Here is a 24,971-nt window from a genome sequence, read left to right on the forward strand (position 1 = left end):
ACGAAATATAGTAGTGACATTCTCTCGCGAGTGAATCGCAGTACTCGGTTCATTATCATCAAGTACAGTTTCGCAGCGTTTTAAAAGCTATGAGCTGATGGGGCGTCCCAAGGCACGGGTCCGTCGTGCTCCTAATCCTAGCCATTTCTCGTCTTATCAACCCCTTGGATGCCCTCGCTATGGTTTGAATCAACAAAAGGGTAACCGTTTCTACTGCCGGGTATCTCAGCGCTTCCTGCTCGAGCCACCGGACCTGGATTAAAGTTAGCACACCACTCGAAAAAACGTTCAGAAACGAGCCCAGCTTACATGCTAATCCTTCGTGCGACAGTGGCGAGCCCAGTGTCGTTCTCGGCCTCCTTTGCCGCCTTCTCCAATGCCTCTTGTCTGCTCAGCTCCTCCGACCGGCGTACCTCTTCCTGGCTCGGCGGCAGGCGTTCGTTCTGCAGATCAACCTTGCGCGCATCCTCGAAGCTGTGGATGGCCTGCTTGATACCCTCCGCGCCAAGCATAAGCGTACCGGCCGGCAACCTACCACCAGATGCAGTCTTGAGTTCAGTGACGCGCTCCGATTCCTCACGCAGCACCTGGAATACACGCGAAAGACGCCCGATGGCGAGAATCTTGTTCTTGATAGCCCGGCGCTTGAATTCGGTTGACTCGGGGTCCATGCTTGAAAGCGGCGGCGAGTTCGGTCCGGACGAGATGGATCCAGGCGTTTCCTCCTCGAGCTCCTCCTTTGAGCAAGTGTTGAGGATCGCAATGAGCATGTCGGTGACTGCAGAAGTGTTAGATAAAGTTGAGAGCGCATCGAGGTTTCAACCTACTCTTCTCGCCAACGAAGGGCAGAGACCATGTGAAAACATCCATAAAGTTCGGCAGCCAGTACGGATGGGGTGTGCAGTCTGTGGGAGGTCAGCTTCCGGGCTCTTCCAAAGTCTCGCAGCTTGGATGGTGACATACTGAACTGCCTGATGTTCATGACGTTGTTCTCGTACTTCAGCACGGCTGCCTTGTTGTTGTAAACGTCCAGGTAGTTCGGAGCGGAGAAGATGGTCATGACACTGGGGAAACCAGTCGTCCTGGTCTTCCTGTACATGCGGTAGCCAGCATCCTGGGCCTCGTGCGCACGGATAATAGAGAGGAGGTTGTTCTTCTCCAAGAACGCACAGGCAGCGGGGTAAGAGAAGAAGTAAGAGCAACCGCGCACGTGATTGTGGATGAAGAACTCAGACGTCTTTTCTTGGCCAAACTCCTCAAGTGGATCTGCCCAAAGGATGTCGCACATCAGGCCGTGGGTGGGAGGCTCCCGGAAACGGTCAATCTACGCAGGGTCAGGACCAAATCATACACCAATGATTCCGATGGTACGTACGCTCTTGAGATCCTCCAAGGTGTGGAGCTCCGGGCTCAAACCACCGTGTATGCAAAGGAATTGCTTGTTCATGACTGCCGCCAGCGGCAAGGCGCAGAATGAATCCATGCAAGCTTCGTAGATAGCTTCCGAGTACTTGTGCTTGCACTCGAGCTTGAAGGTGAAGTAATCAGTCAAATGCCGACACTCGTGGTTGCCGCGGAGGAGCCAAAGCGTGTTCGGGTACCAGATCTTCAGCGCCCACAGATACAGAACGCACTACCCCGGAGTCAGTTGAGTTGCGCATGAGCTTCGCGAGACAGACAAACCTCGATGCTGAAGTAGCCGCGGTCGACATAGTCACCCAGGAAGAGATAGCGGGTCTCGGACGGGTCGCCGCCAACTTCGAAGAGCTTCATGAGATCGTAGTACTGGCCGTGCACATCACCGCATACAGTAATGGGCGCATCCATCTCCAACAAATTGGGCTCCGCCTTGAGGACCTCGGTACCCTTGTTGATGATCCAGAGAGCCTGCTCCTCGGTCAGGCGACCCTCCCGGTAGAAGTGTTGCTTCAGGAACTGCAGATTCGGCTTGGAGGGGTCGTTTGGCGACCAGAACTGCTCCATGGTGGGCGGGGTGAAGGCGGGGGCCTGGACATCTGCGTAAGGGCGTCAGCAAGGCGGGGTACGGAGCGCAGACAGGTCATTGAGATCGCGGCGTACCTTTGATGACACGCTCCATCGTGCTCACCTGGGTGCCGTCCTCCATGGTGTGCAGAGAGAAGTCGATCTCAGGGACGGGCTTCTTCTGGTGGACGGCGCGCACAGCATTCTGGATGTACTGGTCGTTGTTCATTGGCGTATCGGGGGAGTCCATGATGGCGGCGGAAGGAGGACTGTGGGAGGGACGGTCGGGGCAGTAGATGGCAAGAGGTCGAGGAAGGAGAGGGGAGCTAGCCCCGGGTGGCGGCTTTGGGCGTGGAGGTACTTTTCTCGACGACGGCCTCGGTGTCGCGGGGGGCGCTAGTCAGGAGGGCGGACGGGCTTGCAGCGAATACGAAGGGTCGCACGCGCGGATTGAGGGTTCGGGGCGCGCACTCTCACGGAAAGGTGGTGTGCGGGAGGTGGGTAGGGCTGAGAGAGTGTGAGGCTGGAGCGAGGACGAAGTTTGGCGCGGGCGAGGGCAGTTTGGCTGCTGTCCACTTGCAGGCGACCGCCTAACTAGTAAGCCGCGGGACGTCGTCGATCAAGCGGCCAAGGGTCCCGTCGGTGGCGGTGAGATGGGCTTCCGGAGCGCGGAGCGGAGATTATAAAAGGAGGCGGCAGTGCAACTGGCTTGGGACGGAGCTCGCGGGCTTGGAAGAGGGAGAGGCGCGGCTGAGGGCAGCGACGCGCGAGATCTTGGAGGCCTCCTCTCCCGCTCACCAAAGCCATCGGCAACAACGCCATTCGGCAACGCAGCTGGCGAATCCCCACAAGGGATAGGAGGAGCCACAGGAGCCACGCGCCTGCCCACCGCCCGCTGATCCTCTTCCAGAATGTCGCCACTGACACCGACACCACGCCCGAGCTCCAAAACATCAACACTTATCGCTGCTGCCTTCAATGGCTGCTGCTCAGCCTGTCGGCGCGGCCGCACACCCCGCGCTCCGCTGTTCTGGTCCCGCCGATTGACACGCCTAGCCAAGCACCCCACCATGCCTCGTTGCTGCCTGGCTTGCAACACGGCGCACGTGGGGTCTGACGCATTCAGCCTGCGGAGATGGCTGCGAAAATAGGGATGCCAGTTTCATTCTCGTTATTTCATATTGCCCCAATATGCAAGCGGAGGTTTCTAAGCGCCGCAGACTTGCTGCCAACTGATTCTGGAAAATCAATTGGTTTATCATGTCGGGTAACTCGATCTATTGCGTCATTCCGCCATGTTGCACAGTTTTGCTATCTACCGTGTAGTCACGCGATGACATTGCACCACAACACCACGATGGATCGCAAACGATTTCACACTTTTCAAACCTGAAAGCTAGACATTCATACCACTTTCACGAAGTATAATCCTGATCTCATCCACAGGTTTGCTTCGACTACCCCTGCTTGGAGAGTATTGCTTTTTGTAGAACATGAAATGGACGATCTTTTGCGACCCACTCACTGTGATGCAAACACGATATGGAGAATTCCGATTGTCTACGCTCTCGCTAAAATCAGGCCTCGAATCTAGTCCTCCTGAATCTAATCTACAACAATCTTGCTCATAGCAGCTCCTTCGCTTCGCACTCCTTCTGCTTCTTCCACTCCGCGAAATCGTATCCCACCTCGGCCAGATCCCGCACATTCCCCCTCTCCTCGCCCTTCCCCGTAAACGCCGCCCTGATGTCCGGGAACCGCTCCCGGCACCAGTAATGCCACTCGGTCCACCGTGGCGGCGCCTTGCCGACGCCGGGCGTGCCCTCGGCCTCGGCCGTAGCGGCCCAGTCGTGCATGGTGTTGATGTAGTCGGCGTCGTTGGGGAAGGCCAGCGTGTGGAAGTCGTTGCCATCGCCGTTGACGGCCAGCGTGTGCAGCTCCCACGCCCGCATCTGCGCCGCCGGCGGCAGCGTCAGCCGGCCAGCCAGTGTCCGCGCCACCGCCGCCGCCTGCACCTCGGCTGTCTGGAACGGGATGATGCGCTGGTTGAGCACGAGGAAGGACAGCGTTGGGTGCGGCGTGTAGAAGACGTGCTGGTACGTGTTTTCCACCCGGGTACCGTCCGTGACGGGCGGCGGCTGCACGTCGGACAGGAAGGGGAGCGAGTAGAGGTAGCCCGTGCAGAAGACGATGGCATCGATGTCGGACTCGGTCGTATCGTCTTCGAAGGTTGCGGTGCGCGTGCTGGGGTCGAGATGCTTGATCGGTGGAACCTCTTTCTTGAAAGAAGCGGTCCCTCTCGCCATGTAGGACTCAGATTTGATCGAGTTGATCAGAGGTAGTGAGCAAAATCCTGCAATTTGCTTGCCGATATCGAGGCCGGAAGCGCTGTTGCCTACGACAATGACTTTCTGGGAAGAATTAGCTTGGGCCCAGTCACTTGTTCTGCTCGTGCTAAAGTATACAGACCTTGTCTTTGAAAGCGTCCGGGGTGCGGTAGAATTTGGAATGTGTGATGTTGCCTGGATGCGCCTTGTGCCACTCCTTGATCCCGTCGATCTCCGGTATGAACGGTATGTAGAAGTGGCCGTTCGCTACGACTACCGCATCAAAGGTTTCCACTTCCAAGGCCCCAGTTACGATGTTCTTGGTGGTGACGACCCATTGCTCCTCGACCAGGCCGCCGGTCTCTTTGGACTCCAGGAGCTTCACCGCGACGACTTGAGTCTGAAACTGGATCAAGTGCTCCACGTCTTTGGCGTAGTCTTTCAGGTACTTATCGACTGTCCAGTGCGTGGGGAACAGCTGCGATTCTTCCGGAAACGCAAAATCATGATACTGCATGAGCTGCTTGGGAATGTTCGTCTCAAGCATTTCATATACCGGGGAGATGAACTTGGCTTCCTTCGCGTCACCATTGACCACGGCACCATTGATAGCACCGTTAACAGCAGGCTTGGTACCCCAAATCGGCTTATCAAGATCTTCCTTGGTCGGTCTAGTCTTCGGTACAGCAAAAGAACCATCGTCGCGGTCCTCAGGCGTGTAGTTCCACAAGCCGCCCGGTGAGCTGCGTTGTTCAAAAGCCACCAGCTTTTCAAACTTCTTCTCCGCACTCAGATACCTGCATTAAAGTAAGCATACGTAACAACCAGGTATATGCTTGACTGTAGAGCGCTTAGCCTATCACTTGACTCACTTGAGCGCTGCCAGACCACATGGCCCGGCTCCTACAACGGCAACCTTTCTAGCATTGAATCGAAGCGGACTGCTGGCTACGGCATTTGCAGAACACATAGCGGGTGCAAAGAGTCGGGGTATCCGGTCTACGAGCATAAACGGACGAACGGCAACGAGTAGAACGGAACGAGGATATCTGGACGCAACCAACCGTCTAGCAAAGTCAAACGCGCAGGTACAACTCTACGTGGGAATAATGAGAGAAGAACGGAGAAGAGACAACGGACGGAAGAAAAGGCACGCCTTAAGCAGGAAGGCAACCCGGACAAGCTCAGCCCACTTTCTCGCGCCTTTTCACCTGACTCATGGAGTCGCTCACTTTCGGGACTGCAACGAACGACCTCGGATGGCTAGCCGGCTGCCCTATCGATAAGATACGCTGACGTGCTTGCTCTCTCGGCTTTTCGCGGCTGCGGTCTAATAAGTCGGGTGCCACTCGTCATCGAATTTTAGGTTCACCTTCCCCAAGCTCGTCCCCCGCCGGAAGCTTCAGCTGTCTGCCCCACCTCGAAATGTAGCTTTCTTTCGCACCCCCCTTCCCTTCCGCTCCCGTGATATTGTGTTCATCTCTCACCCGACCTGCCATGTTGCGCACCTCTCTACTCCGCGCGTCCTGCCTCCCGAAATCGCCGACGATACCCCAGCGCGCCGCCTTCTCCTCCGCAGCGGCTATGGCGCAAAAATTACGCATTGGCTACGTTCCGGGTAAGCAACGCCCTACGCTCTGCAAGATTGCCTCAATGGGTCCCTACAGCAGTAGCAGCAGTTGACGTTCTATCATTCCAGAACATTTTTCCACGCCGCTCCACTTCGCGCAGAAGCACCATGGGCTCCAGGCCGACCTGGTCCCTTTTCCGTCGGGTACCGGCCACATGATTCAGTCCCTGCAGGGCAAGGAGATTGATGTCGGTATCGGTCTTACCGAGGGTTGGGTTGCGGGTATCGGCAAAGCGATCGCCGAGAAGGGCGACGCGAATGCCGCGGGCTACAAGTTGGTGGGCACATACGTCGAGACGCCGCTGTGCTGGGCCATTAGCGCGGGTGCGAAGAAAGACGTCAATGTAGAGGGACTACGGGGCAAAAAAATTGGCGTCAGTCGCATTGGAAGGTGTGTATCATCACAGTTAGACTGCGTTCAGAGGCAGGGAGCTGATGCAATTCATTCCTTGACAGTGGATCCTATGTGATGGGCTTTGTGCTGGCCGACCAGCATGGGTGGCTCTCTCAGTCCGAGCCCGGCCAACCGCCCTTTGAAGTCATCCCTCTCAACACGTTCGCCAAACTCCGAGACGCAGTCAATGACGGCACTGCTGATTTCTTCATGTGGGAGCACTTCACCTCCAAGCGCTATTATGACAACGGCGAGATCAAGCGAATTGGCGAGATATACACGCCGTGGCCCAGCTGGCACATCGTGGCGCGTGATCCGACCGACAAACGCATGCAGACGATGAGCGACGCCATCAACAAGGGTGTTCAGCATTACAAGGAGAACCAGCAGGAGGCGATCGAATACATCTCGACCGAGCTGGACTACTCTGCGGAGGATGCCAAGGAATGGACTAAGACAGTCAGGTTCGCCGAGGAAGTGAGGGGCGTTAACCCGGGGGTGGTGGAGAAGACAATTGACATCCTGAGCAAGGCCGGGGTCCTGGATGCCGGCAAGTGCGGTGTGGAGGATATGGTCGCAATCAAGCGTGAAGAAAGGGCGCAGTAAACCCAATCTATAACCCTTGTCAAATTTCCCGAGGATCCCATTTGAAGCTTTTCTCGCATGATTTTACGCGGCAGTCGTCTTCTTTCCACCGCCAGCAATCAAGTCGAGGAAGCCCTTCTTGCTCATCTCAGTGACCTTCTCGTCCCTCTTGTCCATGCCAACGACACCCTTCATCCTAGCCTCCTTCGCAGCCTGCTCACCCTTCACTTGTGCGGCGCGCACAGCGTTGAACAGCTTGACCACACCCCTCTGTGCAGTCTTCTTTAGACGGCGCTCCTCCTCTTGAATACTCTGAGTCGAGACCTCCGGCGTGCTCAGGCCCAAGACATCCTTGACACGGCCTTTCTCCAGTAGCGCGTGTTTCTCGTCCCGCATCTTGTGACGTGCCTTGATCTCCAATTTCATGTCAACTAGCTCGTGACCAGCGTCATGTGCAACTCTGCTGCGGGACAGGATGGGGTCAGCGCGCTTGGTTGTACTGAGCTTGGAGCCCAAAATTTTCTGCAGCGATGTCGCGAAGGCCTCCGGGTCGTTGCGCTTCTTCTTAGAGCGGCCAAGCGCAGAGCTTGAGGCACCGTCCGAGTCGTCATCATCGTATTCATCGTCGTTCTCCGCTTGAGACTCTTCGTCGTCAGAGGCCTCCTCAGTAGCGTCGTCGAGCTCGGTATCAGGGAATGCATCTTTATCCGCAGGAGCGTCGGCGGGAGCGTCGGCGGGAGTGTCGGTCAGAACCTCGGCTAGCGCATCGGCGGCATCATTGACTTCGTCATCGGAGGAGGCGGGCTCGAAGGTAGGGGCAATTCTTTGCGGCTGCTCGTCGCTGCTCTCTTCTTCGCTCGAACTGTGGTAGTACTGGGCCTTGCGCTTGTTGAATTTCTTGGGGCGCTTGGTGGTTTTCCCGCGCTGCTGCTCCGTTCTCTTTCTCTTGAGGGCGACCGGTGTCCTGGACGGGGCGGGCATGTTTGCGGAGTGTGGATGGTGATGGTGTTGCGCCAGGATTACTCGCCGAACTTTTTTGATGCGCAGCGCACGGCGACCTATCCTTCACTCACCGCCTTCGAAGCTTGGCTTCTCCACTCCCCGCCCATCGCCGCCGCGCTCCGTCCGCAGCCCGGAATTTCAACCACGTCGACGACTTGCCTACCACGACCCCGGTCACCTATACCCTCCGCACGTTCTTTCACACAAGTCGCCCATCATGGTCCTTCAAGACCTGGGTCGGCGCATCAACAGCGCTGTGTCAGACCTGACCAGGGCGCCCAATTTGGATGAGAAGGTGGCGCCGCACAAGTACAGCTCTCCGCGCCCCGGACTTCCGCTAACTGCCATTGCCAGGACTTTGATCGCATGGTCAAGGAGATCTGCAACGCCCTCGTCGAAGCCGATGTGAATATCAAGCTAGTCGCCGGCCTGCGCACCTCGATACGGAAAGCCGTCAACTTCAAGGATATCGCGCCGGGCGTGAACAAGAAGCGCCTTATCCAGAAGGCCGTTTTTGACGAGCTCGTCAAACTCGTCGATCCACACTCCGAACCTTTCAAGCCGCGCAAGGGCAAGTCCAATGTCGTCATGTTCGTCGGTCTCCAGGGCTCCGGTAAGACGACGTCGTGTACGAAGCTCGCCCGCTGGTACTCCGCCCGCGGCTTCAAGTCGTGCTTGGTCTGCGCCGATACCTTCCGTGCCGGTGCTTTCGACCAGCTGAAGCAGAACGCGACCAAGGCGAAGATCCCCTACTACGGAAGCTTGACCCAGACGGATCCGGTGATCGTGGCGAGGGAAGGTGTGGAGAAGTTCAAGAAGGAGCGCTTCGAGATTATCATCGTGGATACCAGTGGAAGGCACAGGCAGGAGCAGGATTTGTTCGATGAGATGATCCAGATTCAGCGGGCGGTCGAGCCCCACCAGACCATCATGGTTCTCGACTCGTCCATCGGTCAGGCTGCGGAATCCCAGGCTCGCGCTTTCAAGGAAACGGCTGATTTCGGTGCAATCATTCTGACTAAGACCGACGGTGCTGCTGCAGGCGGTGGTGCTATCTCCGCGACCGCGGCAACGCACTGTCCCATTGCATTCTTGGGTACGGGAGAACACATGCTGGATTTCGAAAAGTTCGACCCGCAGCGCTTCGTCAGCAAGCTGCTTGGCATGGGAGATGTCCAGGGCTTGGTAGAGCACGTTCAGTCCCTCAAGCTGGACCAGAAGGAGACGATGAAGCACATCCAGGAGGGAATCTTCACCATCCGCGATCTGCGGGACCAGCTCCAAAACATCATGAAGATGGGTCCGCTCTCGAAAATGGCAGGCATGATTCCCGGCCTCTCGGGTGTCATGGGCGGCATGGACGACGAGGAGGGCTCGCTCAAGCTCAAGCGTATGATCTACATCTGCGACTCGATGACCACTAAGGAGCTCGACTCGGATGGCAAGTGCTTCACGGACGAGCCGTCGCGCATGACGCGCGTGGCCATGGGCTCTGGCACGAGCGTGCGCGAGGTTGAGGAGCTACTGTCGCAGCGCATGCTCATGGGTGGCATGGCCAAGAAGATGGGCAAGGGCATGAAGAACCTCCAGGGCAAGCAGGGCCAGGCCGCCCTCGGCAACAAGCAGCAGCAGCAGGCCGCTCTCAAGCGCCTGCAGTCGATGGGCGGTGCGGGCGGCATGCCCGGCATGGGTGGCATGGGCATGCCGGACATGGGTTCGCTCATGAAGATGATGGGCGGTGGTGGCGGCGGCCCAGGCGCCGGTGGCATGCCGGACCTTGGCAATATGGATATTGGCAAGATGATGTCGATGCTTGGTGGTGGTGGAGGTATGCCTGGTGCTGGCCGGGGAAGGAGATGAGAAGAAATTCGGAGAATGGAAAGATGACAACGGTCGCGTGGGATGTTTTGAACTTCCTGGATGCGCTACATGAAAGGGATAGAATCGTCCATCTCCAGACCTTCAGCATGGTTCAGCCAGGCCGTGAGGGTCCGGGTGCATTTACGGAGTCCGGCGCTGTGGGAAGGACGTGTGAACAATGACGGGCGTGATCGCTGGCTTGAAGATGCCATAAGCACGAATGGCTAATTCCTTTGTTGGGTAAATGTGTGGTACGAAGCCTATGTGTAATCCAAACACTCCTGCCTCAGGGCAGAGAAATCCAGTAATACGGGGGCAGAATGAATCCTTGCTGCTTTTCAAGAATCGATTACCCCAGTGAATAATTCGACTTCCTACCTTCTCGTTGAACGAAAATGTTGAAATGGCGTTGTAGATTGTGCTTGATCAATTGATGATAATCAAGAAGATTTGAGCACTCATGAGAATGTAAAAGAAGAAACGCTCGATCGTAATGTGGAAGAAAAATTCGAGATGACCATAGAGCCCGATCATAAAAGATGGGCTGAAAATCAGCGTCGCAACGAAATGAGAAGTGATGGGATGAGACTTTCTGATATCTCAGACCAGTGCAATAGTTTCGATTCAATATTCCCATCCCTCACTGAGACCTTCTCCATACATGAAGCCGTGCAAACAGCAGTCGCCGATAACGGTGAATGATGGAATAAGATCTGACGCCTCATCGACCCTTACTACCCTAGCATTTCGACGTAGGAGGGATGGGATATTGCACCCCAGGATGACGTATATCTTGTCCTCAGTAGCAGCTCCTTCATAAGCCATTTCAAGATTGCCTCCGTCGGTGGTTTCTTCCAAATAGACAAACTCGAATACAAGAATTGGGCCGATTGGCCCTGACTCCGTTCTTGAACTCAGCGTCATGCTCAATCTGAAAACCGTCGTAGTGGCATCGGAGCGGGCAGAGCGGACGGGGGCTTTCACCTCAAAATTATCGAATCAAGGAACTCGATACGAATATAGCCATTCCGCGGTGATGTAATCCATGAAAAAGTCACGGTCGTAATAGTGCCTATAAGTTCTAAAGAGGTGAGTTTCGTTCGAATATCTACGACGATAGATACACCATGGAAATTGTCCAGGAGACTCTCCTTCCACCCATCAGTCCGGCGCCGAAAGACAGGGCGCCCCAATTCTATACACCAGAGACTCGCAAAGAAAAACCACACGTATGCACACCGTAAAGAAGCAAACGCCGCTACCCCTGCCAGCTTCCCCAAGTTCATCATCGTGAATAATACAGGTGAATGAGGAGTGTGTTGGGATATCAAAAAAACAAGGAAGCTGCCTCGGTCAATCGTTCCATCAGGGGGAATCGTCAATTTCGCCGTCCTTCTTCCAAATCATGCGCTCCGTCTTTTCTTAACTTCAAAGCCTTCTCAACTTGAGATTTGAACCGTCTAGAACTCGCCACCACCGCTTCCTCCAAGCATAGCCGCGCCCCATACTCCGACAAGTCCCCAAAATCCGACCCTCCAGCCGCGCACCAGACCCACCGCACCCTGGCCCTTGCTCTGTTTCTGTTGCTGGTACCTCACGACGCCGGCTGCAGTCGTGCGCGCAACGGGTGGTGCTCCGGGACCCGGCCCGGTGCTGCCCTCGTCGCGCACAATGTACCACATGGTGCCCAGCACGCCGCGGTACGGTCCGACTTCAACAACAGTAGGAAGGGGTTCGGGCTGGAGCGGGGCCTGCGAGCGCTTCATCGGGCTGCGCGAGCGAGACTGCCGGCTGGACGATGGAGAGCGGAACGAGCTGTAAGCGGAGAAGTTGGCCTGGCGCGCGGCGTGCTCCGTTAGGATGTTTGCTTGACCACGGCGGAGGACCGTTTCGAGTGGCAACTTGATGAAGAGCTCGGTGGCAGAGGAGATGAAGGTGCAGACCGAGTAGGTAGCGGGGGTGAGCACAGGGTCGATACGCAGAGAGGAGCGGAGGAAGAGCGGAGTCGAGGCAGAGACGAAAGTCGGGATCGTGGAGTGCAGAAGGGTGATGGGTAGTAGGGGCATGGGGATGGTGAAAGAAGGAAGAGCGCGGAGGTTTGGTAGGACATGGCGCGGAGCGGTAGTAGATGGTGTCATGAGAATCCTACGCATGTCAGTACAGCAGTTCCTCGGAATCCAAGCCAAGCCGGGATGTGCTGGAGAACTTACCGTGTGCGGACCATGTCAAGTGGGGCAAGCACGAGGCCTGTGATGCCCGCTGCAGCAACAGCAACAACCAAGCTAGTGATGGGGTTTGGGCTGTCTACTACATCCAGGCCGCCTCCGCCAACACCGTAACCGCCCAGGAGCCCTGGATCGGGCACATTGAGAAGGGCAGATAACAAACTCCGCACCCAGGTCTCAAGAGTCTTGAGCAGGAAGTTGTAAACAAACGTCGAGTTTGTGCCCTTCCACACACCCCATGCGCCCTCTTTCGTCCATAGCTGAGAGAGCACTTCCAGTAGCGAGTCGGAACGCTTCAGGTCAAGCTTATAGGGATGTGTTGGTGGTTGACTCGGCGGAGTTGGGCGGGACACGGGGCGGGGGCGCGGGGACCGCGAGTCGGAACGAGAGGCGGTCGAAAGGTTGGAGCGAGGAGCAGCAGAGGAGAAGTACGAAGGAGAGTCGTCGGCAGAGTCAGAGTCCGAGAGGTACTAGGTGTTGCGGTGAGCTCTCGGTCCAAACAAGGAAACATGTCACATGCAAGAGAGACAAACCTCGTTGTAGCGGGCACGAGCCGAAGCGGCTGCGCGTTTTCGTGCATCTTCGGGATCCAGCAGGCCTCGCTGCTGGTCCGATGACGGCGAGTGCAGCTGCAGCACCGTTTTGGCGACTTCGAAGGGCTGCGCGAAGAGCACCGAAGTGTAGTTCCAAACCGCCTGGTCAAGCAGCTTCTTGGCCATCTCGGCCACGGTTGGGTTGCCGTCGCCCAAGCTCAGATCAACGCCATAGTCGAGGTCGCTCAGAATGTCGCGGGCCTGCGAGCCGAAGCTTGGCTTTGGTGGTGACGCGGACGGCTTGGCCGAGGGAGAGGCGCGCGGGGCGGCATTGGGAACAGGGTCGCTAGGCAGGCCGATGGACGGCGGTATGTAGTATGGGCGCAGCGGATTGGGTTGGTCGCGAGACGTAGCCATGAGGGGCTCGAGAGCGTGGTGGCCGTGCCGAGAGAAAGAGTTGTCGTCGGGAGAATGCATGACGGGACTGGGACTGCTGGTGGTGTGGCTTGCGTGCAGAAAGCTTGACCTCCAGCGAATCGCCGCGCTCCGAGAGCAATGAAATAATCCAGCCTTCGCCGATCCCGCCTCGACGCTTTCCGCCGCCCATCCGGCAACACCCAAACCCTTCCTTCCCCTCAACAGTCCCGCCTCACTGTCGCCCTTCCCTCCCTGTGCCATGCCGTCGTCTACCAGCGCCGTGCGCTCCCTCCTCCGGGCCTCAGCCCCCCGCGCGCGTCCCGTCTCCACCCGCGTCCAGACGTCATGGCAAAGATTCCTCCAGACTGCGCCGAGCCCCTCCACTCCCGCCCGTCCAGCATACCAATTGGCACGGACATGTAGAACCCAGGCGCTTGCAAGAAACACGTCTATTTGCCAGCCGCTTGCGTCTAAGCGGGAGTTCTCTACCTCGCCTGCACGGCAGCACGGCCATCTCCACACTCCGAAGCCGGGCGAAGAGTGAGTCTCCAAAAAGCAGTGTGTGAACGGGGGGCTTTCCCTGCAAGATTAAGAGCGCTTTGGAGCTGATCGAGTCCACTGCGGACAGGCGGAAGGTGACTTTTATCGACAAGGACGGCGACGAGCACACCTTCGAGGTCGCTGACGGTGATAACCTGCTGGACATTGCTCAAGCAAACGATATCGAGATGGAGGGTGCGTTACAAGCTTTTCAGTCTGCAGTGCCAAGGTTCAATGGCACTTTGAATTGATCCTTTAGAGTGTACCGGCGCATGCTGACTCATTTCACTCACAGGCGCGTGCGGCGGTTCCTGCGCGTGTAGTACATGCCATGTCATTGTCGAAGATAGCGACCTGTATGACCGCATGGAGGAGCCTGACGACGACGAGAACGACATGCTGGATCTCGCTTTCGGCCTCACGGAGACTAGCCGTCTGGGTTGCCAGGTCAAGATGAGCAAGGAGCTGGATGGCATGGTCGTCAGACTGCCCAGCATGACACGGAACCTGCAGGCGAGCGATTTCGCTGAAAAATGAAGCCGTCCCATATCCACGGAAACATTCTGGTAGGCTTTTCTGCCGAGAAGAGCTCGGACAGAAAGAGAAGGGTACGCAAGGCTACAAAACCATGTAAATTCTCAAGGACAGGGTCGCAATACGTCAACGATCCAGGAGAAAAAACTATAGTGGCGAATCAGCGGGTAGGTATGTACAGGCATGACCGCATGATTTGGCTTGGGCTTAGACGGACTGTACTATACGCATCGGAGTTTGGATAACTGGAAATGTGTAAAGTTACTCCATACTCGGGCATGCATTTCTTAGCTTTAGAGCTTTGTACGACACTCTTAGCCATCTTGTCTCCTCTCCGCCTTGTTTGTATTTTTTGCCCAACATTTGCGCCTTCTTAGTCAAGTGACGGCGGTGGTCAAAGGCAGGAAATGCACGAAATACTACTTTAAAGAGCAAGCACACCTTTTTGCGGGAACAAGTAAATCCATCAAGCCGTGCAGCATCACTAATTGGCGATGAAAAGAGAGACATGGATGATTTAGTGGGGCGGGGCGGGGCGGGCGAGCCAAGCTTTCAGAAGGCGGTGGAGAGCGGAAGGCGGGCAGCGACGTCGATTTGGCATCTATCCGCAGCTCCTCCATTACTGCATCCAACTTTCGAGCGCGCAATGCCACGCCCTTAGATATTCTCGCCCTCACATCCCAGTCTCCGTACATCGCACATCCACTCGCGCTTCTTTCACCATGGCTTCCGCGCTGTTCTTCCTGGACCTCAAGGGCAAGGTAAGGCCAGAACACCAGCTGCGCAGCTACTCAGGAGAATGCACCGCGAAATGCTGACGCACCACGCAGACCCTCCTTGCCCGCAACTACCGGGGTGACATTCCCATGTCTGCCGTCGAGAAATTCCCCATTCTGCTCAGCGAAGCCGAGGAGGAGAGCTCCGCCGTGCCACCGTGTTTCTCGTCCGAAGGCATCAACGTTAGTCGTTCCCCGCCAGCGCCTCCGTGCCCGGAGCGCCCCGCCGCTGACATGTCTTTCCGCTCCAGTACCTCTACATCAGACATAACAACCTGTACCTGCTCGCTCTCACGAAGCGCAACACCAATGCCGCCGAGATCCTCCTCTTCCTGCACAAGATCGTCGAGGTCTTCACCGAGTACTTCAAGGAACTTGAGGAGGAGAGTATAAGGGACAACTTCGTCGTCATCTACGAGCTACTCGACGAGATGATGGACTTCGGGCACCCTCAGACCACCGAGAGCAAGATACTACAGGAGTGCGTCGCCCGCTGTCCGATGTTCGGAGCTATGCTAACCATGCGGTGCGTCGTGCAGGTACATTACGCAAGAATCCCACAAGCTCGAGGTCCAAGCCAGGCCGCCCATCGCCGTTACCAATGCCGTGTCCTGGCGTAGCGAGGGTATCCGCTACCGCAAGAACGAAGTCTTCCTTGACGTCGTCGAGTCGCTCAACCTTCTTGTTTCCGCCAACGGCAACGTGCTGCGCTCCGAGATCCTGGGTGCCATCAAGATGAAGTGCTACCTCTCCGGTATGCCCGAGCTGCGACTGGGCTTGAACGACAAGGTCATGTTCGAAACGACGGGAAGGGCGACAAGAGGAAAGGCGGTCGAAATGGAGGACGTCAAATTCCACCAGTGCGTGCGCTTGAGTAGATTCGAGAACGATCGGACCATCAGCTTTATCCCACCGGATGGAGAGTTTGAGCTCATGAGCTACCGGTTGAACACTCAAGTCAAGCCGTTGATCTGGGTTGAGTGTATTGTCGAGAGCCATTCGGGTAGCCGGATAGAGTACATGCTCAAGGTATGTCGCGATACATCTATGTTCTCCGCAAAAGAAGCGCCTTCAAGCTAACAAATTCTAGGCGAAAGCACAATTCAAGCGGCGGAGCACGGCCAACAATGTGCAAATCATCATTCCCGTGCCTGACGACGCCGATAGCCCTCGCTTCCGCACCAACATCGGCACGGTCCACTATCAGCCCGAGACCTCGTCGATCGTGTGGAAAATCAAGCAGTTCGGCGGTGGCAAGGAATTCCTGATGCGCGCCGAGCTTGGCCTGCCCTCGGTCCGTGGTGACGAAGAGAGGGGTGGCGGTATGATGGGTGGTTTCGGTGGCAGCATGGGCGGTATCGGCAGCGGCAAGGGCAAGAGGCCCATCAACGTCAAGTTTGAGATCCCCTACTTCACGACCTCCGGTATCCAGGTGCGGTACCTCAAGATCATCGAGCCCAAGGTAAGTCTCCCACTTCTACGTCCTGTTGGCCGGAGTTCTAATATTCTCGTTTAGCTGCAATATCCCTCGCTGCCGTGGGTCAGATACATCACGCAATCCGGGGACATCGCCGTCCGCTTGCCCGACGTGCAGTAGTAGATGGGGACATCAACAATGGGAGGAATCATCAAAAGGTTGATGCCTAGGGCGTTCAGGGTGGCCTTCTTTTGTCCTTTTGTTTTCCCTCAACGATCTCGACATTTTCGGGACGGGCTCGTCGACGATTCTGAAACATCCGAAATGAAATGCATGCATGGCACGACAGGGCATGGGATGGCTGGCTTGTGGGCCAGAACGAATTGATTTCACGGCTTTTTGGAAGAAAGCTTGTTTTTGTTCTTTTCGCGGGTGATTCAACTTTTAGCTAGAGCCTGGCCCTTTTTCTTGGGTCCTTTCGCGTTTTCTCACTTCTATACTACTACTACCATAATGGCCGATTCTGATACGAACGTAGGGTTTTTGCATGAGTGAGCACGAGGTGGGACGGGCGAGGATGACCGACTGACGAACTCGGAACAATATTTCCCTTTCCATTGCACGTGGTAGGCAACAAAGTTTCTGCTCTTCACGGACTTCATATGAGATCACGCGGCGACTTAGAACTTACATAATCATTGCACACTTATATCGGCGTTTTAACAACCACATAACTGCACCCATAGAGAAGACAAAAAGTAGTATGTCATAGAATAAGGAAAGGTATTCGTGTACATATACAGTATTAACGGCGCGGCTGTGGTGCCCTCAAGTCGTGGCTTTGTTCTGCCACTTTGCATGGTGAGTCACTGAGATGGGAGATGCTGGACATTCCTGCTTGGAGGGTAGTTTCCATACAGAGTTTTGCAAAACACGAGCGGAAGACCAGGGAACGACGCGGACGAAGGTGAGGATCATTGTAGTGAGGTGGAAAGAGACAAGCCGAACTCTTTCTCTTATTTCTTTGATTATTTCGGTTTCGTCTCATGGGCAAAAGCCAGACAACGTAAAAGAGAACCTAGATACTGTACCCCAGTTCAAAACAACAAAAATCCAAAGCTTCGTCCTACCAGATCCTGCAATTCGTTACGTATCCTTATCCGCGTCGAAAGACCAAAGAGACAGTACGGCAAATCCAAAATATCAAATGCAACGCTTAATTTCCGCTAATGGTATCTCTTCCCTCCCCTTCGTATTCTCAAACGATAATGCGTGTGCTTGGTAAAATGGTATACAACAGCAAAAGCAATGCAGACAAGCAAGCAAGCAAGCAAGCCATGCTTGTTTGTTTGTTCTTTCTTCGTCATGATCTTCGTTACTGGAATGCGTAAAGTAGCGACGACCGTACGATGGTTGGCTGGCAGAAATAAGGTGTGGTAATGGTGCTCGTGGAAGTGACAGACTGATGAAGACACAAACGCCAATGTGTAGTAGAGGTATCCGCCGCTATGCAAAGAGTAAAGAAATGGGAAAATTCCCCCGACCCTAACCAATCGTGGGGAGTAAAAGAAATGACCCAAGCCTCCAGGTATACAGAAACAAAAAAGCTAGACTAATAGTATGGGTTGACTTTTTGGTGTTCTGGAAAACCGCCGAAAACATCCCCGTTGAGATATTGACATGGAATAGAAGAAGAAAAAAAAAGTAATGCAAGTTGGGTATGGGTAGAGAAAGAGGTTGTTTAGAACCTACTCCACCTGTTTGCCAGGGCCTCGGTCCATCGTCCGTACAAAACATTGGCGAGGTCGCTGGTGTGGTCCATACCAGGCTTGCTGTAGCCGGGAAGCTTCCTTTCATCGATGTGTGCAGAGCCTCTGCGCCCCTCAGCACCGCCGTTGCTGCTGTTGCTGCTGCTGTGGTCGCTGCCAGCAACGCTAATGGCGCTTTGGCGACGGCGATGGTGCGACTTGAGATGCGAGTTGTTCTGAGCCATGAGGAGCTTGCTCCTTGCCGATGCCGGAGGAGACAAGTTCGAGTCATAGAAAGGATCACCACTGCCCTTGTGGTGCGATGTAGAGGTTGGCGAAAGAACAGCAGGGGCGTGACTCTTTGTCGGGGTCATCGGCACGTTGGGCATCCCAGACGGAGCGACACCCAGCGCGGCTGCGAGTTTAGGATCCGCCTGAATCCTGTCGATCATGTTGCGCAGGAGCAAGAATTCGGCTTCTGGGTCTACCCTGTCCAATGCAGACCAGGCCTGTGCGGCTTTTGCCAGAGCGTCCCGCTTCTGCTGGGACCCGGTCTGAGCATGGGTATCTTGAAAGGCGCCATCAATGGCTTTGACGTAGGCACGACGGCCCATAAGTGATTCCTTGGTCAGCCGAGACACTGTGCCCGGGGCACCTCCAGTCAAGGGTGGGGTGTTCTCATTCTGCACCTCGGAAATCAGCGTATCTGCTGAGGAGAAGGAAGCATTCAGGTTCGAAGGGCGGGAGGAAACCTCTTCTGGGTGCGACTCAAGTGCAGCTGAAGAATCACGGCGGAACTGGCGAACAGTTGGGTGGCCATTTCCGAAGGACATATCGACGGCCAGAGGCTCGCGGGCTGCGCTGTTCCGACGAGCAGTCGAAGGGGCCGATCCTTGGTTGAAGGTGGAGTTTGAGTGTCTTGAAGACGGTCTCCGGAGGGCGGTACCCATTTTGAAGCCACTTGTTGGTGCGGACGTGCTCAGAGGCGTGGAGTCGAGATCGTGCTTGTCCATCAGCCCGGCGGGGAAATCGGCCTTGGAAGGAGTCCGTTTCTTCTGAGTCTTGACTGGCTTGACCGTGTCAAAGACCCACTCATCATCCTCTTCGTCATCGTAGGAAATATTGCGCCTGAGGTCAAAGTAAGCAACGGATTGCCGGAAAAAAAAAGAATGTACCCACATTGTCTCCTCGTAGTACTTGGGATGAGAACGCTTGTTGCTCCTTGCATCGTACATTCTCCTCCGCTCAATGAGCTCCTGCAGGGCTTCGACTTTACCAGCACGTTGGATGAACTTGTGCTTAAGAAGCTCCTTGGCCGTAGGCCTCCTGTCGGGATCCTTGACCAAGCAAGACGCAACGAAGTCCTTGTACTCCTTGGAAAATTCGCTGCCCTCCAGACGCGGGGCAGCAGCCTTGGGGATCTGGAACAGGACCTTCATGGGGTGGGTGTCGGCATGGGGCGGCTCGCCCTTTGCCAGCTCGACCGCAGTGATTCCAAGAGACCAGATATCCGCCTTGAAGTCGTAGCCCATCTCTTGAATAACCTCGGGAGCCATCCAGTAGGGTGTTCCGACGAACGTCATGCGTTGGGACTTGATGTTGGTCAACTGGGCGGCGACACCGAAGTCGGCGATCTTGACCTTGCCGTTCTGGGCGAGGAGAATGTTGGCAGCCTTGATATCACGATGGATCTTGCCGGACTGGTGGAGGTAGTCGAGACCGAGAAGGAGCTCACGACAGATGATGGCTGTGTGGGCTTCGCGGAAGGGACCTGGTTTCATCTGTTCGATCGTCAGTTCAGCTGGTCCATGCTCACGGCTGAGCGTATGTCCTCACCAGATCCAGGCATGAGCCGCCGCCCAAGAACTCCATGACAATCCATAGCTTGACACCGCGCACGAAGCTGGTCTTGTACTGGGTGACGAAGTCGCTGGCGCAGGTGCTGAGCAGAGCAATCTCCTGCTGGATCTCGCGAATGTCATCGTCGCTGCCCTCAAGGTCGATCTGCAAGGCCGAGGTCAGCGTGGGTGGGTCGGGACGGGACGAAAGCAGAGGGACGCACATGCTTGATGGCGACAATCTCGCCGGTGGACTTCTCAATGGCCTTGTACACGACGCCGAAGCTGCCGCCTGGGAAGTGGTCAGCGATGGAAGCAGCTGAGCGACGGACAGCACTTACTGCCAAGCTCCTCGAGCACCTGGTAGTTGTCGGAGTCCTGTAGCTGCATGGCTCCTGTGTTTCTCCGGACGGAGGGTTTGCGAGACAGAGTTGTAGTGTGCAGGTAGCACCAGGCGCGCGCCTCTTTGGGGGATAGAGATGCCAAATATGAATGCTGGAGGTTGGGGGCCCGGGCGTGCGGGCAGCTTCAGCGCTATGGCACTGGCAGATAGCGGTGACGATGCGCATCTCCACAGTAACCGAGCGAACGAGAGAGCGCACGATGATCTGCGCGTCGCGCGACCAGCCCAACGCCAGCCACCGAGAACGCAGACGCGAAACGCGTCGGCCGCCCGCGTCAGCCACTACTGCAGGCGCGCGCGCATGCGCAAATCCGCCGCTGCAAACGCCTTGGAAAAGCCGATCTGGGCCGGCGCTGTTGTTGCTGAGGGCGGTTCCTGCAGTAGCAAGGCGGCGTGCAAGCTGGTTCTGAGGTCGCACGCCTCGGGCTCATTGGCCCCCAGCTGCGCCACGTCTCTGCCTGCGGCGGCTCTTTTCGCCGTTCGTCAGGCTCCCGCCGTGTTGACGTGCCGCCCGTCGCGGCTTAGCCTGCAAACTCTATCAGGGTCAGCCTGACTGGAGTCGAGACACCTCGCTCGTAAGGTGGTCTTCCCTCGGCGTGGCCGTCCCCTCGCAATTTCCGTGACCTCATAGTCGGCAATTTTCTGCGGCGTTGGGCGCGTGTCCTCAGCCCAACGACAAGTGCGTACGCGACGCTGCTTACCATCGCGTCATTCCCGCAGTGGCAGCACGACGCACCCCGCTCACCGCCCGGCAGATAAGCATCCCCGCCAACACCAAGTGGGCCACGTCCGTCATGTGCCGCTCCGGCGGCGATCGGGCCCTGGAAACACGCCGATTGCTCCACGCGCGTGACTCGCCCCGAAAATGCTTCGACAGCCCTGCTCGATTGCCAACTTCTCGCTGCCGATCTGCCCAAGGCTGGACCGATCGAGCTCGCCTCATTCTGAATTCGCACCGGCCCGCAGCGAACCAGTGGGTATCGCGATCCGACGCTGCCGTCAAATGGGACCACGTCGCCAGATTCAGCGTTCACGCGGGCTCTCCCAGCCACCGCAGCGTTCACCGCTCCTCATTGGCGCAGCGCCCTAGTATTCTCGAACATTTTGCAGGCGCACTAGCTTCTTCTAAGGCCGATCTAGGGCGGGCGACCAGAGGCCAATGGGTAGATAATGGATCCGACGCTCTGGAAAGCTTCGGCTTACGCCAGAGTAGCGGCTGTGGATATTTCCGTCACGTCCCTTGAAAGAAAAAAATTCTAAGAAAAAAAAGGGTATCGATTTGTGAAGAGGAATTCGGGCCGCATTCTGAGCGGGCTAGCTGCGTCACACAAGGTGGTTTTCCATCCGCGTGAGCTTCGACGTCAGACGTCAGCTGTGGTGTTTTGGAGGGGCGCTGCCTGAGATGGTTGAGAGCTGCCGCGGTACCTCGCTGTGCAGGCGGCCGGTTCGCGACCGTTCCATGGGCCGTTGGTGGAGCATCTCAAGATCGACGGTCCTTAACGGAGCTCATCTTGCCTTTTCATGCGTAGCGGATGGCCAGGGCGTAATAAAGCCAGCGTCCATCTTGCGGCCGCAGACTGCAGTCCTTTGGAGGAGCAGCCGACCTACTAATGGGTCCTTTTGTAGGGTCCTGTCAGCCACCCGCTTCTCCGCAAATCACGTCGCCGACGCCCGTTTTGGCGGCCGTTGCTGCCCGTGCGTTGCCCTGGGGACTGTGTCCGCTGCTGCACGACGCCGGCGGAGATGGCGTTCGCGCACACTGTGCCACCTCGGGCAGGGCAAATAAGATGCGGCGGTCCGCCTGATGCCATTCCGCATTCAAGCACGCCCATGTCCCATGTCAGACCTCGTCCCTTCCAGTTGGCCGACGCTGAGCAGAAGCCTTGTCGTTCTTGGGATTGGCATTGGCATCGCGTTGTCGGCCTCGACGCTCGCCCATTGGCGCGGGCGGCGCATAGGCTTGACGCAAATCTCGCTACTGCTGCTCGCTGGCCTGCTGTCGCCGCGTGCGCGACCGCAAGCACCGCCTGCTCTCCCGCCGCCGCATTCGAAACATCATGCCGTGGAGGACCAACAGCTTTTGAGTGAGCTGGCCGACAACATGGACCTTCATCCGGCCGCGCGTCAACGTCCCGCCGAATCTGTGCGCGAGCTTCCCGGCCGCGACCCAGACCTCACGCTTTCAGGGGGCCCACTTGCAGAGTCAAGCATTCATCCAAATTCCCGGGGGCACCACCACTCTCATTCCACCTCCAGCGCCGTCTCCACGCTCCCTCAACCGTCGCCAATGCCCGCCCACGCTCGCTCAATGTCGCATGCCGACGCAACCGCCGGCCGCCAGAACAAACGTCTTTCCCTCAATTTCCCCGTTCCTGTGCAACCCGCCTCGCCCGGCCACATTCCGTCGCCCCGACGCGCTCGCCCAGCCTCGTGGGTTGGCGCCAGCCCGGTGCGCCTCGATGCTTTCCAGCCTTCTCTCGCCTCGCCTCCGCCCGACGGCAACTTCTTTACGGCGCTGGCCGCCCAGGAACGACGTGTGCTGGAGTTGAGGGATGAGCTTGCAAAAGCTGAAGAACACTTGAAGGAGTTGAAGAAGCAATGGGCAAACCAGGAGGCTGCGCGCAAGGGCCAGAAGGAGGGTTATGGCTTCCATCCGCTGCGTCCGCTCAACACCAACATGCCCAACCTCGGCATCATTGACGATGATCCGGATGGTCCTAGCTGGATGCAGAAGGAGATGGAACGCAGAAGAGCGATTTTGAACGGCCAGCGGAGCTCGAACAGGAGGGTCTTTAGCGGATCCCGCCATACTCGCACCCTCTCCTTGTTGTCTCCTGACAAGACCACGTCCGATACATCTTTCCCGAAGCCCACCGAGAGAAGGTCAGACGACATCCCCAGCCGGGCCCCTAGTCGTATACGCTCTTCTACCACGCCGGATATCGCAAATGAATCCCCCGACCAGGTGGATCAGGGTGACGCACTAGTGCGCACTGGGAAGCAGATGGCCACAGACCTCAAGGACGGCCTATGGACCTTCTTCGAGGATCTGCGCCAGGCCACTGTGGGCGATGAGGCGGTCAATGGTACTCCGACTCGCGCCGGCCACCCGGTCCGCCGTCAACCCAGCGGAGCGAATGTCGGTTCCAGCTCGTCTACCAGTCTTGGCCGATCAAAGAGCATGGGCCACGCGCGTAAGCCGAAATCGCTGCAGCCTTCCGGTGATGGCTCCGCATTGATAGACATCGAGACGGACTTCTGGAAGGAGCACGGAATCGAGGCACCGAAACCCGCAGTCGTCAAGCACGCCACTCCGCAGAAGCTTCAGAACCGCTCCAGCCAGAGCTTTGAAGAGAGTTGGGAAGACTGGGAGACCCCACCTAAAGACGACAAATTTACTCCCGGCCATTCGAGCACTAACAGCTCGGTCTCCGAAGGCCAGGCTTCCCACTGTTCCGACGGTAGCAGCCCGCGGACCAGTACCAGGTACGTAAAAACGCAAGGCCAGGTATGTCAAGTTCAAGTTTTAGAGGGTCAGGCTTCACAGAAAGCACGGCACTGTTGTGATGGAGATATAACCGTCCACCACTCAAGCTTGAACTTGTGGCCTTTCTCGACTACAATTTCTCGATAATCTCGGGCTGGCTCGTTAACACACTGCAATTTCCAGCTCGGGCCCCGGACTAGCACCTCTCGATCTCGGCAAAGTCCGCGACGCGAAACGCTCCTCGACGGGCCCGGCCTCTCCGTGGCACGCCCTGAGCAAGCTCTCACCTAGTAACGTCAAACGCGCGGCCTCCAACTTCATGGACGAATGGGAGAAGAGCATCACGTCGCCGACCGAAGGCTCCATGGCCGAAGCCGAAGCCCTGCAGGAGTATATCGCCTCCATGACTCCACCCAAGACCAGCAAGGCTGAATGATTTTATTTCGACGCAGTCTTCACATACTCACGACGGTGGTCTTATGTTGATTGTTTAATTCGCTTCTCCCTGGGCATTGTCGCCCACATGAGTTCCGCTCGTTCGGCGCCGCGCGCACTTATACACGCTAGAAGCATTCGTCGTTTCAGACGGCTGAAATTGTTTGATGAGTCACGACTTTCCTACTCTGTTGTTCTTGTTTTTTTCGCTTCAAAGAGAGGGACACCCCCCACCTTCATCGCATAGGTTTTGAAAGAGACGAATGATTTGACGTCTCTGCTGCTTGTCGGATAGGACGATGAAGTTGGAGTTCTGTTTTGTGTTTAATGTTGATACTTTACACGGCATGAGAAAGATTTGCTTCGTGTGTATACAGATTGGGATAGAATCCGGGGGCGATGCGAAAGCAGGGCATGTCTCAATGAACGCTTCATTGAGTCCTCAGGGAAATGGGTTGATTGAGATGGAAGACGAGCGATGGCATGGTTCGGGTCATACGACTCATGCGAATTGATGACCGCATGGTGTGCGGCTTGCCACAACCACGCCCTGCATTTCCATTGACATGAACAGTTGTACGCTGACCTTTGTAGAAGATACGCCGTGATTTTCAAGTAACCGGTCCACAAGCCATCGTGTCCCACGCCTACGCTCTTTAAAGGATCCAGTTTTCCCGCCAGCGTCAGGTGCAGACCGTCGACCTCCGGCGCGGAACAATAATCGAGCCTTGTTAGCTATGGGACTGGCAAGAGCCACCCCTTCATTTTCTGTTATCTCCTAGAACTCTCAAAAGGCAAGCTTCTGCGCAAGTATAATACTACCTATAAATCTAAATG

General features: G+C 56.4%; 10 protein-coding genes across 10 annotated transcripts; 5 read left to right on the forward strand and 5 right to left on the reverse strand.

Moving 5' to 3' along the window:
* Positions 1-305: 305 nt before the first annotated feature.
* CNA1 (3',5'-cyclic-nucleotide phosphodiesterase (PDEase) (3':5'-CNP)) lies at positions 306-2,233 on the reverse strand (the record flags this gene model as incomplete). Its single annotated transcript, XM_066777919.1, has 6 exons — positions 306-778; positions 828-905; positions 964-1,324; positions 1,376-1,633; positions 1,684-2,015; positions 2,080-2,233. The coding sequence occupies 6 exons, from the start codon at positions 2,231-2,233 to the stop codon at positions 306-308; spliced, it is 1,656 nt and encodes a 551-aa protein (XP_066632014.1).
* Positions 2,234-3,608: 1,375 nt separating this feature from the next.
* FMO1 (monooxygenase) lies at positions 3,609-5,280 on the reverse strand (the record flags this gene model as incomplete). Its single annotated transcript, XM_066777920.1, has 3 exons — positions 3,609-4,394; positions 4,453-5,107; positions 5,183-5,280. 3 exons carry the CDS (start codon positions 5,278-5,280, stop codon positions 3,609-3,611), a joined length of 1,539 nt encoding a protein of 512 aa, XP_066632015.1.
* An 815-nt stretch (positions 5,281-6,095) lies between these two features.
* On the forward strand, positions 6,096-6,940 carry SLS55_006492 (uncharacterized protein; the record flags this gene model as incomplete). The annotated part of the gene is made up of 2 exons (XM_066777921.1): positions 6,096-6,331; positions 6,397-6,940. 2 exons carry the CDS (start codon positions 6,096-6,098, stop codon positions 6,938-6,940), a joined length of 780 nt encoding a protein of 259 aa, XP_066632016.1.
* Positions 6,941-7,003: 63 nt separating this feature from the next.
* Positions 7,004-7,900, reverse strand: RRP15 (pre-60S ribosomal particles component; the record flags this gene model as incomplete). The annotated part of the gene is made up of 1 exon (XM_066777922.1): positions 7,004-7,900. One exon carries the CDS (start codon positions 7,898-7,900, stop codon positions 7,004-7,006), a length of 897 nt encoding a protein of 298 aa, XP_066632017.1.
* A 238-nt stretch (positions 7,901-8,138) lies between these two features.
* On the forward strand, positions 8,139-9,781 carry SRP54 (Signal recognition particle; the record flags this gene model as incomplete). The annotated part of the gene is made up of 2 exons (XM_066777923.1): positions 8,139-8,216; positions 8,276-9,781. The coding sequence occupies 2 exons, from the start codon at positions 8,139-8,141 to the stop codon at positions 9,779-9,781; spliced, it is 1,584 nt and encodes a 527-aa protein (XP_066632018.1).
* A 1,460-nt stretch (positions 9,782-11,241) lies between these two features.
* SLS55_006495 (uncharacterized protein) lies at positions 11,242-13,016 on the reverse strand (the record flags this gene model as incomplete). The annotated part of the gene is made up of 3 exons (XM_066777924.1): positions 11,242-11,926; positions 11,992-12,476; positions 12,540-13,016. 3 exons carry the CDS (start codon positions 13,014-13,016, stop codon positions 11,242-11,244), a joined length of 1,647 nt encoding a protein of 548 aa, XP_066632019.1.
* A 285-nt stretch (positions 13,017-13,301) lies between these two features.
* Positions 13,302-14,033, forward strand: YAH1 (mitochondrial matrix iron-sulfur protein; the record flags this gene model as incomplete). Its single annotated transcript, XM_066777925.1, has 3 exons — positions 13,302-13,348; positions 13,585-13,691; positions 13,843-14,033. 3 exons carry the CDS (start codon positions 13,302-13,304, stop codon positions 14,031-14,033), a joined length of 345 nt encoding a protein of 114 aa, XP_066632020.1.
* Positions 14,034-14,752: 719 nt separating this feature from the next.
* apm1 (AP-1 adaptor complex mu subunit Apm1) lies at positions 14,753-16,403 on the forward strand (the record flags this gene model as incomplete). The annotated part of the gene is made up of 6 exons (XM_066777926.1): positions 14,753-14,791; positions 14,861-14,989; positions 15,058-15,287; positions 15,346-15,835; positions 15,897-16,268; positions 16,323-16,403. 6 exons carry the CDS (start codon positions 14,753-14,755, stop codon positions 16,401-16,403), a joined length of 1,341 nt encoding a protein of 446 aa, XP_066632021.1.
* A 1,561-nt stretch (positions 16,404-17,964) lies between these two features.
* On the reverse strand, positions 17,965-20,199 carry SLS55_006498 (uncharacterized protein; the record flags this gene model as incomplete). Its single annotated transcript, XM_066777927.1, has 5 exons — positions 17,965-19,099; positions 19,151-19,752; positions 19,808-19,975; positions 20,034-20,101; positions 20,151-20,199. The coding sequence occupies 5 exons, from the start codon at positions 20,197-20,199 to the stop codon at positions 17,965-17,967; spliced, it is 2,022 nt and encodes a 673-aa protein (XP_066632022.1).
* Positions 20,200-22,499: 2,300 nt separating this feature from the next.
* SLS55_006499 (uncharacterized protein) lies at positions 22,500-24,135 on the forward strand (the record flags this gene model as incomplete). The annotated part of the gene is made up of 2 exons (XM_066777928.1): positions 22,500-23,698; positions 23,883-24,135. The coding sequence occupies 2 exons, from the start codon at positions 22,500-22,502 to the stop codon at positions 24,133-24,135; spliced, it is 1,452 nt and encodes a 483-aa protein (XP_066632023.1).
* Between the last annotated feature and the right edge of the window lie 836 nt (positions 24,136-24,971).

Source organism: Diplodia seriata (assembly GCF_021436955.1).
Source record: "Diplodia seriata strain FDS-637 chromosome Unknown scaffold_6, whole genome shotgun sequence".
Taxonomy (NCBI): Eukaryota; Fungi; Ascomycota; class Dothideomycetes; order Botryosphaeriales; family Botryosphaeriaceae; genus Diplodia; species Diplodia seriata.